This window comes from Lepeophtheirus salmonis, chromosome 3, assembly GCF_016086655.4.
Source record: "Lepeophtheirus salmonis chromosome 3, UVic_Lsal_1.4, whole genome shotgun sequence".
Taxonomy (NCBI): domain Eukaryota; kingdom Metazoa; phylum Arthropoda; class Copepoda; order Siphonostomatoida; family Caligidae; genus Lepeophtheirus; species Lepeophtheirus salmonis.
This window is the reverse complement of record NC_052133.2, coordinates 14,165,724-14,178,380: the sequence shown is the minus strand read 5'-3', so window position 1 is coordinate 14,178,380 and position 12,657 is coordinate 14,165,724. Positions and strand designations below refer to the sequence as shown.

Below are 12,657 nucleotides of genomic sequence, written 5' to 3'. Positions count from 1 at the left end.
TTGATATTAAAAATGTTGTAATATATTGCAAAAAGAGTAAAAAACTATAGAGTATAACTTGCAAAAAACTACATTGCACAAAAAACTATTGGATCCAAATATTACATATATATTTAGGTACAGTCTATTAATTATATTTTAGTTTAATTTACCAGAAATGATATTAGTAAATTCAATTTAATTATACAAAATGGAAAATAAGTATTTAAATGGAATAATAACGGTAATTTACTTTTTGATTTCAATGTGACTCTTTTTCAAAATAATTTCTGGCCCTTTTTTTTGGCTAAATATAAATACAATTTCATGGGTTCGTTTATTATATCCTTAAACAGAACAATGCAAAATAACAAACAAAAAAACTAACGATTTAATTGTTTTTATTTGCTATAAATATCCTGCATTACTACTAAGTCATTGGATGATCTTTAGGAATTATAATGGAATGGTTTCAGGATTTTTGATAAAATAAAGCATTTTTGTCCATCTATTGTCCATTTTTTCCCCTTTAAAAAAAATTAATATAGATGTGAAGCTTTTCTACATGTAAGCAACATCAAACATAGTTTTATTAATTTAAAACTTCAAACTCTTTTTTATAAGCTTTTGAAGGCTTATATTTACGTATAAAATGCATATCATATCTATAAATATGTATATCTGAACATTCCTTTTATGTGGAAAAGTATATATTAATGACATTATAGGCAACTATTGTAAAAATGGTCTATTGGATGAAGGAATATAAGCTACTACGCTAGAAATTAGGACGTTGTGGGTTAACTCATTATTAGCATGATACTTTTGGACAGGACGAATACAAGAAGACTGAAAGTATTACTGAATTAAGACCCTTGTTAACCTTACTTAGATTTTATATGATACTCAAAAGAGAAAACAAAGTTTTTTAAATTTAAAATAGCGTTAGTTTAAGGAAAATGTTATTATTTTATTTAAATACATGGACATTATATCTTTTATTTTGAAATATTTTATTGATACATACTAAGACTAATCCTATTCATGATTCCCATTTTTAATACGTATTTGATATATATACCTCCCTTTTTTGTTTTTTGTTTTTTTAACTTTTTTTGTTGCATTTTCGAATCGACAACCCATACCCTAAGAAAAACTTTGAAGATCTTGTTATGAAAAAATCAACTTCTTTTCCAAAAAACAAACTTCCTCTCCAGAGCCCAGGAATCTGGTCTGGCCAAAATGAAACATAGCTCTAGGTACGTAATTAATAATTCGTATCGGTCTTTGTTTGAGAAATAAATCCCCTATTTATACATACATCTTTATGAGCAGACAAACATACATGTACTATAATATTATAGTATGAAGATAGGACGTTAGACAAATTTGCTTATTCGCATGACATTGATATAGTTATAATAATACAGATAATCATATAATTAAACATTTTCAAACAATTTACGCCAAAGAAAAAGAAGAATTCTTTTTTCAGAGAGAAATATTAATCTACTGTTAGTTGAATATTATACACCTCGATTTATATGAAAATGTTGGTTATTCCTAGCTATTTACATTGTATCGACAATACTTTTCAGTATGCTATTGAAACATTAAACCTGTTCAATTCTTTATTTATCTTGAAAATGCCTTGTTTTAAAATTTATTCGCATATTGAGCCATTTTTAATCAAGAGTTAGTGAACTTTATTAACTGTTTTGCTTAAAAGTAACTCTTTTAGTAAAATGACTCAATCATCTTTAATTTCTATGAAAACTCAATTTCAGTCGCCGACTAAGACTGACATTTACTATTGTTATTTAAGCCATATATATCACAAAGGGGATCATTAAAGTTTTCAAATGCAGTATGCATGCCTTTTAAGTCCTTTTTTTAAATTTTATTGTTGGGTTTAATTTTGATTAATGAAATAAAAATACTATGTCAATACAATTTCAAGTTCATAATTATTGGTAAAAAACTTTCCAACAAAAAATAAAATATTTATTTAGTTATCTTGAATCAAGTTCCTTCAAAATGTGCCTTATCATATAAAAATTTATTAAAATGAATGATTAAAACAAATATTTGTTTTTCATATTTTTTTGAACTGCATTATCCTATAGCTAAAACTAAACAATTAACCTTTTTTTTTTTTAATGAACTGTTGTTTACCATAAAGATACATCTGAAAATAAATTTAAAAAAAAAAGCCTAAATTATTATTGAAAAAGATTTTCCGTCAAAAGAAGTGTAAATTTGATTTATTTTTTCAGTATAACTATGAATTTTCTTATAGAATATTTAATAAATAAGTAATATAAGATTCTGTGAAAAACTCAATTACTTGCCTTATTAGAATAAGTAATTAATATTTTAAAGGAAGTAAAATTAACCAAAATTTAAGTATGTTTCGTACCCAAAGAATATTGTTTGTAATTTATTTATTAGATGTAATTAATCTAACAGACTTAAATACATTTGAATTCTAAACTTTTCTTGCTTCTAAAATATGTGTTGTAAAATTTTGTTACATTTTCATCTACTAATAGTGTTGCTAAAAAAAAAAAGAATGAAATGGTTGAACTTACGTTGAAAAGTTTGAGTTTATATTTAAATATTTTATTAAGAGTCAAACCATGGATCTAATCAGAGTTATATAATATATTAAATATTCTAAATATGTATCCCGAGCTCTAAAGTAGGGCTGGGGATTATTTAATATAACATACTCCCCCCATCCTCTACCCCCCGAATTAAAATCATGAGGGGATTACCTATCTCCATTGATATATACACATTTACTCTTTTAAACAATCTTGAAAATGATATTAGAAAAGGGACTTCCTCAATTGTCCATACTCCAAACTATAGTATTTTAATACTTGGTGATTTTTTCTATTTCTTAAAATAACTTTTCGTTAACACTAGGCGGTTATGACCCCTTAAACGACGGTGGATATCAAAAATTATACCCACTTATTTTGAAGTATTTGTAACTGTTAGTGGTGGCTAAAATTGAAACTATTGTGTTATTAGTCTAATCTCTGTACAAGATAACAAAGCATTTATACCATCAAAATCCAGATTATTATAAAAAATTGTAAAGTATAACAGCAAAAATATATTTTGGTTGAATAAAGTCTTGTCATTTGCTCAAGAATATTCACTCCATACTTTTTTTCATTATAATACTCAATTAATTTTTGTCACCTTTTTTGTCCATCTGAAACTTTCTTTGTGAACAAAGCTCAAAATTGAAACATTTTTTTTCTTTTTTCCTTGATAAGAAGTTAATTTTTTGCCATTATTTAAAAAATTTGCTTGAGTTTAGTTCTTGTTTGCTAGCCTTTTGCTCAGGGGGTATTTCTTAGCGAGAACGATCTATAGTTCCTCAAATACTCGTCCTATTTTTCTGAGGTTCATTATCAAGAGCATACCCAATAATGTAATTCTCTATTGTAACATTTCTTGCTTTACCCAAAGATTTCATTAACATATTCTGAAAAAAATTTATTATTTGGTCTTTGAAAATATTTTTCCAAGTAAGGATATCAATTTACCAGTTATTTGGATGATGCATCAACTTTGAACGAAAATTGTATACTAAATTTATCATACTTCATTGCCAGGTATTGAAACAAGAAATACCTAACTCTTTTATGAATAATTGCTCATCAATGTTAGTATTTTACCTGGCTTGTGTACAATGACTTACAATTTTCAACAAGTCGATCTCATAATGTTGAAATCAAGGCGAACTTGTCGTTTTAGAGTCTTTGTAATCTTGTTGAACAAATATGAAAATGGATAAATGTCAATCATTCCTCATATCTGACAAGAGGCATAGTGGTCCAAGTGAGTCCTCTCGTTTACATTATTGTAATTAGTTGGAGTATTTCTCGTCATCCAAAAGTTTGGAAAGAGCCTCATCTATTTTAAATTTTACAATGTGATCAATAATATAATTTTCGATCAAGAGCTCAAAAACAGATAAAATTTTATCTGTAATGACGTTACTTTTAAAAATAATGATGACTTCCTTCAAAATGTTTTTGTATAAAAAGGGCTGTACTATTTCGATTTTCAATTTGTTTGTGCCAGATTGTGTTATCCTTGCCGGCATATGATATCCACGTCTTTCTAGGTAGTTTTCACAATATCAAAAAACGATTACTAATTTTAATTTTGAATTTTGTTTTTGTGGCTAATAAAATGAAAAATTTCATTAACTTATAAACAAAAACAATCAATAATTTTGTAAGAATATTTAATTGAATCCTAAATCGGTATCAAAAAGGATACTCTCGCCATTCCAGTTTCAAGATATTTTAAAAGAATATTATTGTTTACAGAAAGATGCCAAAATTTATAGAACAACAAATGTTGTTTTGTTTGTGTAGCATTAACAATTAGACATTTAATAATTGGCGAATCTTCAATTATCTTAAAAATGTTGTGTTTTTTAAAAAATAAATCCGGTTTTAATTACCTAATTATATATGTATATCACTAATTTAGAATTGTTTTATTTAACAAAATCTGATAACATCAATTTTAGGTCTCTAGCTCCAGTAATTATGTACTTATTCGTATTCAAAGAATTAGGAAAATGAATTGAAAAAATGGTGTAATAGAAATGTAAGAAAATAATTGTTTTCCATAAAAGGCATAAATGAAAACTCAGAAGTTAAATTGTAATTAGTTTATTTTTTAATAAAGTACGATTTATTACTTTACAATAATAAACCACGCCCATCTCCCTGCTATTTATATAGCCGGATTTACGTGCATTATAAAAAAGGAAGATTTTATTGTAAAAATCATAATTAAAAGATATTAAAATATAACTTTGATTTTTTATATTCCTCATTGAATGCACAAGGCAAACAAAAAAAAAACTTTGTTTCCATACTTTATTTTATTAGTAATTTTTGTTCTGATTAGATCTGAAGATGATATGAATTTGTCATAATAACCCATTTTCTTGTTTTATATTCATAAATGTTCGTCCAAAAATGTAAATTTGGGAAAATGTGTTATTACTTGCACTAAAACATTAAGAACCAAATATGGGCTAGTATTTTTTAAATGGGGGTACCAAAAGATTAAGAGTATTTGCCTAAAGGGCTACTAGGAATTTAAAAATAATATAAGGCCTGGATATCTTATCCCTTGTTTTTCAAAGGAACAACATTTGAAAAATTAGATATACCATCTCTAATATAGTTTATTTATATTTTCTTACAACACATCTTGAGGAATATATATTTGTTTGTTGTATTATAAAACAGTATCTTCTAGTAATGAATTACAAATTTACTAATACGATAGTTAAAAATGTTTAAAACGATTAAATTTATTTTTTATCATTATTTTCATGGACGAAACGTATTTTCTGGGGGAAATGATAACTTCTTAAGAAACTAAAGGTACTTTCCCACATCACCTGGTGTGATCAGGTATTGACAGACAAACAAGCTTTTCTTTATAAAACCTTGTCTGGTCTTTAATTTTTATGTAGAATTGTTGTCTAAAGGGTAAAAATAGCGAACTTTCAAAAATATCCTATAAAACATAGCTTATATTTTAACTTACAGATAAATATGTAATATAGATTTAATTAATAAAATAAAATAGATAATTACACATTAAAATTGGTATAAATTTAAAAAAAATGTATCTGATATATTAACAAATATATCAAATATATTATATTATACTCGATGAATAGCATAAAAAAAACCTTCCATTCTCTGCGTCTACGAGGTTAGATGTTGTCTGATATAAACATCTTTTGACAATTGTCAATATCAACTGTTAATTTAGATTAAAGGTGAGTGATATAACAGGTTATCAAATTATTGCCATATCTAAGAAAAACTTCTGAATTTGTCACTTTAATTCTTTGGAATGGTGAATAAACAAAATGTTGAATGGATTTCCGAATGTGCTATGGCATATTTTATGGGATAATAAACAATTTTTTTTTAGTTTTATGTCGTACTTCATTTCTTTTTCTTTTTGTGACAATAAGGATCATTTTACTATACAGTTTTTGATTAAATGAAATTAAGTTCATTTTTATAGAAATTACGTTTTATATATCTTTATAGCTCTAAATTTTCTTTTTTTTGAAATTACAGTGCTCCACAAAAATAACAATAGTTTGTCGACGAGATCAATAAGAAAGTGGGTAGAAAAAGCCTTGTGAGGGTGAAGAGTGCCACTTTTGACACCAACAAAGAAAGAAATCCATATCCTCCATTGCAAGACTCTTTTGAATGATTTTTTTTTGTATGATTTTGAATTCTTTTTGACACTTTAAGCCCCACTACATCACTTATGCGAACCCCCCTCGACTACAAGCGCCACCTGGAAGTCATCATTACCGCTTAGATAAGCTAAATTATTGATTAAGAGAGTTCAGACACCCATTTATTTAAAGTACTAATTTTGTTGAAATTCTATTGTTAATTAATAAATCATATATTGTTGAAGTTTAAAATTCAAATTGTTGAGACTCTAATGGACCACTCGGTATAGGAAGATTTTATCATTAAAGGGGCATCAGTCGAAAATGCAACACTATTTGAAAAATACAAAAAATATTATATTTCCCATAATATCATCAAATTTGGAAAATTTAAATCATAAATACAATCAAGGAACGCCTCATTTACTTGATCAAAAGGCTTCAAGCCCTGACACGGAGTCTCTTGTAGGCATTAAGGTTTAATTCTTGCTGAAAAATGCAGTGAGTGGTATTCTAGCTACTGTCAAATTCACGAGCAAGGCCATTCACGGAAACATTGCCTCTTTTGCCTTCAATGGTGTCTTTAACTACCTAAGCCAATTATTTTGCCCTCCTTATCCTTGATCTGTACATTATGGAAACTTTTGGTGTGCCTTTAGTGGTCATCAAATACACAGTAGAGTGGCTACAGCTTAACACTTTAAAGATATCGGATAGCGATTTTCCATCTTTTTGGCGATGACGTTTTTCCGTTTATTTTTACAGTTTCTTTAGTCAATTTTCACAATAATTTACGACGATTAAACATCGAAATATAGCAAATGGAACAAGGTTGGGCCAAATAAAACAGAGTTACATTTTAGACAAAGGTGCCTTTATGAATACATTGTTATTTCTTAGATCAAAAATGTCTTTACAGACAGAAATACATATTCACATTGTTATATAATTATACATTTTACTAATTTAATTTTAAATGGTAGCTAAATGTTTTAAAAACTACTCTGTTGATAATGTTTTTTACAAATTGATTTGGAAGCAAAAATATGTTAATCTTATGTTTACAAAAATTAATTAATTGATCTATCTTTATTCTTACAAATTGTTTAAATTTTAGAAATAATCATTTAGAGCTCATTTAACACATTTATTTTTGGTCGATAGGGTATTTTGAAAGGTTAACAAATTACATCAAATCATGCTCCACAAATCAACACTTGTTACAATAATAACAGGCAATAACAGTAGGAAATCGACAACTGAAAATAAATTCATCTTAAATTTTCAGCAATCTAAATATTCATGTTGAAAATGTTATTTTTTGCTAATTGACACACTCAATTTGTATTATTTACGTATTGATAATTTTACTTTATTAGCATTTGAAGGTTACGTGTCAAATTGTCGTAATTCAAAAAATACAAAAATTAGTGTTATTAACTATATGTCCTACTAGAAGCCTAATATTTAAAAGCAAAGAAATTAAGAACTATTTTTATGAATTTTTCAGATCAATTTTATTGAAAAATTTGGAAAACACAATGATTTATAATGAAGGAATGGAGTTTCGAAGCTTAATTATGTAAAGTAAATATTTGAATTACGATAATTTAACACTCTTCTTTCGAATTTTTATCCATTCTATAATAACTGGTAGAAAATATTAAAATTACATCCTCAACAAAATTACAAAAGAAATTTTTGGTAAATTAGCCTATAAACTTGATTTAGTAAATGTAATTTGATTGAGTAACACAACGATGACGTTAAGTGTGTCTAAAATACTTAATAATCACATGCAATAAATCGAAAAAAAAATTATTTCATACTTCATAAATAAAAAAAAATGTTTTCATCAATAAATACTGCTCCTTGGGCTGTAAATATATTTGTATATGTGAATGAATTAAACTAAATCATTAGTAGAAAATCGAGTATATTTAAGTACTTATTTATATCTAAAACAAAGTCTAATTAAATATTTTCTTTTGTATGTCTTAGTACGTTCAGGGCATATTGTTAATTAATATATCTGTTCCGGAGAACAGATATGATCTTTTCTCTGAAAAGTGTTATCTAGATTCACAAACAATGGCATGATATTCCATAGCATAAACAAACAAGCCAACATGTTTTTTTCTCCTTGACTTGAAGGATAACATATATATCTTTTTTAAATATAAAATACACACACCAGCAACTATCATTCAAAAATATCATTCATTTTTTTTTTTTAATAAAAACTCCACTTCAGCCCCAAATCTATTCTGATGAAAAAGGAAAAGAAGAAAACGAAAATTCAAGGTCAAGGACGAAAGTGATTTTTATTATGTTATTTTTTGGTTGACGCACGCTAGGCCTTCATTGGAAAAAAAAATTGCGTTCAAGCTGTTGGAAGCCTGTGCTACAATCCGCGAAATCCATTTTAAATGTATAAACAGTGTTTTATTTAAGATTTGTAAAAAGGTGCTCTCATTTCATTCTTTAAAATCCTTTGACAATGATACTTGTGTATTGTTTGACATTTATTTTGTGTTCATTGACAGCCTGTGTTTCTTCTGTGCCGCATGTTGTACAGACATTAAGTTCGAACTATGCTCTTATATTAGGTGGATACGGGGGGAAATATAAGGAAATCCTTTCTGTTGAGGTTGTAAAACATGACAAAGTTTGTGGAAGTGTCATTAGGTAAGTTAAAATATTTATTATATACTTTGTTAATTGTTGGCAGTGACGAAAATTATTAAGTCAATCTATATCAATGATAAGTTGACCGGATATACCATACTATATTTAACCGATTATACGATTAAAGAAATCTATAACAAATGTAAACATGCGGGAGGGAGACAGCTCAAAATATTTCATACATATTGCTTACCCCTAATTACACCAAAAACTTGTATCAAAGCTGATATCAACAGTTTATGTCATATATAAAATTGTAATTTGTACGAATATAGTGGACACACTGTAATTTGTAGGTACCACTATGTCATATTTTAATGTGACACAAACCCTTTTAATTATTACTAACTAAAGATTGATGATATCGTAACATTTAAATGTGTTTAAATGATTTATTTATCATGTTTTTACGAATGATGGAACTTTGAGCTCACAAAATTTTGAAATGTGCCCCACAATAAGTAACTTACATCAAAAAAATAAAAATGAAAAATACACGAAGGTTTTTTATCATTTCCTTCTTTTATTCCATTGCTATTCTAAACTGAAATTTTTTTTTGACCAAATAAAGGCCAAAAAGGATAAAATAAAAAAACCTGGTGGTTTTTGTAAAGATAATTCCTTGTAAATCCTAATCAGATGTACTTTAAACACTTCATATTGAAATTGTAACTAATTGTAAATTTTTTACTAAATACTTATATTTAAAATGTAGTAAATTAATATATTCAAAAATCAAAGCAATACCAAGAACATTTATATAATAGACAAACAATAGAACATTAGACAAATAAGTTGAAATAATGTTATAATTTATATTGAAATAATGTTGTAAAACTTATTCATATTTAACAATTATATTTTGAATTAGAAAAATGCATTTTGCACTCTTTTAATACTTTCAACTTTATAAAAAGTATATATATAATTAAGAACAAAAACTCGTTTTGAAAAAATAAAATAAATATCAAATGTGACATACATCAATATTTTGACATTAACAATACTTCAAAGGTAATGTATTGAGGCATGCACTTGTTTAATAGTTTTAAAACAAACCAAACTCAACTTTTAGTTATATTTAATAATTTTTTGTATATTTAAAGTGACATACCTCCCACAAAAGGCCGATTTCTGGGAGATAAGTCCGGATTAGCAGAAACAATCAATGATGAAGTCATATTTTGTCGTCATAGACAATGCTGGATGCTTGATATATACGAAAATAAATGGAAACAAGTAAGTCCATATTATTTATCGGTTGTGTAAGAGAGGGTTAAATTTTTTGTTGTTGAAATTATGTCGAAACTTTAATTGAATATTTTATTAAAACTTTACCTACATACTTTGTTGATAAGTATCATCCTTGGATCAATATTACAAATAAATGTACATATTTAATTAAATATATTTAAAATGATTTACCTGTCAGATTAAAAAAAAAAAAAAAAGATTTGTATTATTTGTCATAAATAACAATACATAGTAATATCATTTCAATGTCAGATATCAGGATTTTCTACAACTAGAATAGGAGCTGCTTCAGCCACTGTGGATAATAAAATGATTATCCTTGGGGGTAAAGGGAAAAACGACTCTGAACTAATTACTTTTGAAGTCTACGATCCAACAATAGACAAATGGCTTACAAAACCAGAATGGCAAATGTCTGAGGAAAGATATAGGTTCGTGCCAAATTTGTTATCAAATGTCCTTTAAATATATATATCTTCTTACAGCTTTTGTGCCGTGCCTATCAATCGTACAAGTCTTGTCATTATAGGTGGCTATCGAGATGGCCACGCACTTTCATCCGTTGAACTACTTAACATTGAAACAAATCAATGGGAATTACTTCCAAGCCTACCGTCAGCCCGCTATGGTCAATCCTGTCTTCTGACAGAATTTGGTGGACATAGTGGTATCCTTGCAACTGGAGGTGCACTAACAGGATCGGAAGTACTATTTTTTGACATTGAGGCACGTGTATGGAAGAAGTTAAAATCTTTAGAATATAAAGTGGATGGGCACAAAATGGCTATCGTGGAAGGGATTCCAACAATGTTTTCTTGGGAGCATATTGAGCAGTTTAATGGAGTGAATTGGGTCACTACAGATTTGCGATTGAATCACTCTCGATCTGCGTTTGCTGTTACGACCATTCCAGGTCATTTAGTGAGGAGTTGTTAGATGTTGAAATTTATATTTGAATATGTTGTTGGTTGCTATGCAACATTCCAAAAGTTTAATTGTTGTATGAACATGTTCTTCTTTTGAAAATACATAAAAGTTAATTGTAAAAAAAAATTCTAGTAAGGGTTAAAAATCATTTCAAATAAACCCTTAACAAAATGCAAAGGCTTATGTCAAAATATATGCATACACTACTACACTACTAAATATATTAATAAAGAACAGACAATATGTACAAGGTTTTTTAAGTTCCTATAAATCATTCTATGAAACTACATACTGTAGATACTGTTGAAATAATATGAAATTGTTTTTCTTTTATTCATTTCCTTTTTGGCAAAAGAAATAAATAAATATGGAAGAACGAATAATTTATTATAAGCAAATATGGTTCAATATAAATCGTTTTCACTTGATGTTTTTAATGTTGGTGTAAGCAATCTAAGGGCCGAAAACATCACTTTGGACAAGAATAAACATACTTTTTGAATAGGATTAAGGAAATTTGTTAACTATTGCCGTATATTTCGATGTCAATACTTACTGATAATGTACGTCATTAACTTTTGAGTTATCAATAAATTCTGGAATAAGCTATCGAGTTTTCAAAGAATTTTTTGTATCTGTCATTATTATTTATCTACACCAATTACGAATAGGAAAAAGGGAGATGGAATGGGAATGAGATATGTCTTATTTTATATGGACTATGTTTTATCTATATAGTTCAAGCAAAAAAATTCCGCCTATTTGCTTGCTTCATTATCAAAAAGAAATTAAATTTAACAACAAACTTAGATTAAAAAAGAAAAAAAGGGTGAAGTATATAACTTATAATTAAGTAAAGTTTATCTGTATATACCTATATATGTATGTCTAAATGTATGAAAAATAATAAAATATTAGTTTGTTATCTTTTTCATAAAGCAAAGTTTATCTGTATGTCTGTATGTATGCAAAATTTTCACCGAATTCACTGTATAAAGTGCTCCCTGGCGTGTACTACAAACATATTTTGATATGTAATAAAAATGTAATTGTTTAACGACATATTACAGGGGTGTGTATATAGCATTTAAGCTGTATACAGGGTGTACTGTATAAAAGGATCTCTAGTGTATTTCATAAACACATTTTGGTCGAATAAATAACAATGTAGTCGTATTTCTGAACTATTGCAGGCATCCGTAAATATCATTGAATTTGTGTACGGAGTGCACTGTAAATAGTGATCCCTGATGCATATACATATTTTTAATGTAAAAAATAATAATACGACAAGTAATTAAATATTGCAGGCATGTGCATGTATACAAACAACACTGTTTTTGTTATTTCTCTCTTATGTATATCATAACTCATATGCATTTATAGTAAAGGTTAACTAACTTTTATTGTTTTCAGAACAATTTTGATAAAGTGTCTCCATGATTAAATGGAAATTTTTCCATGAAATTTAACAAATATGACAACTTTAGACATATAAGATGACAAATATTTCGTTTATAATTTAATTTGTTACGCCATTGATAAAAATCTAT

At 27.2% G+C, this 12,657-nt stretch overlaps 1 protein-coding gene across 1 annotated transcript; it reads left to right on the top strand.

Annotated features, from left to right (window-relative positions):
- The first annotated feature begins 8,679 nt into the window (after window positions 1-8,679).
- Window positions 8,680-11,729, top strand: LOC121114101 (kelch-like protein 34). Its single transcript, XM_040707956.2, has 4 exons — window positions 8,680-8,923; window positions 10,030-10,162; window positions 10,430-10,608; window positions 10,663-11,729. The coding sequence occupies exons 1-4, from the start codon at window positions 8,736-8,738 to the stop codon at window positions 11,111-11,113; spliced, it is 951 nt and encodes a 316-aa protein (XP_040563890.1). The 5' UTR covers window positions 8,680-8,735; the 3' UTR covers window positions 11,114-11,729.
- Window positions 11,730-12,657: the final 928 nt, after the last annotated feature.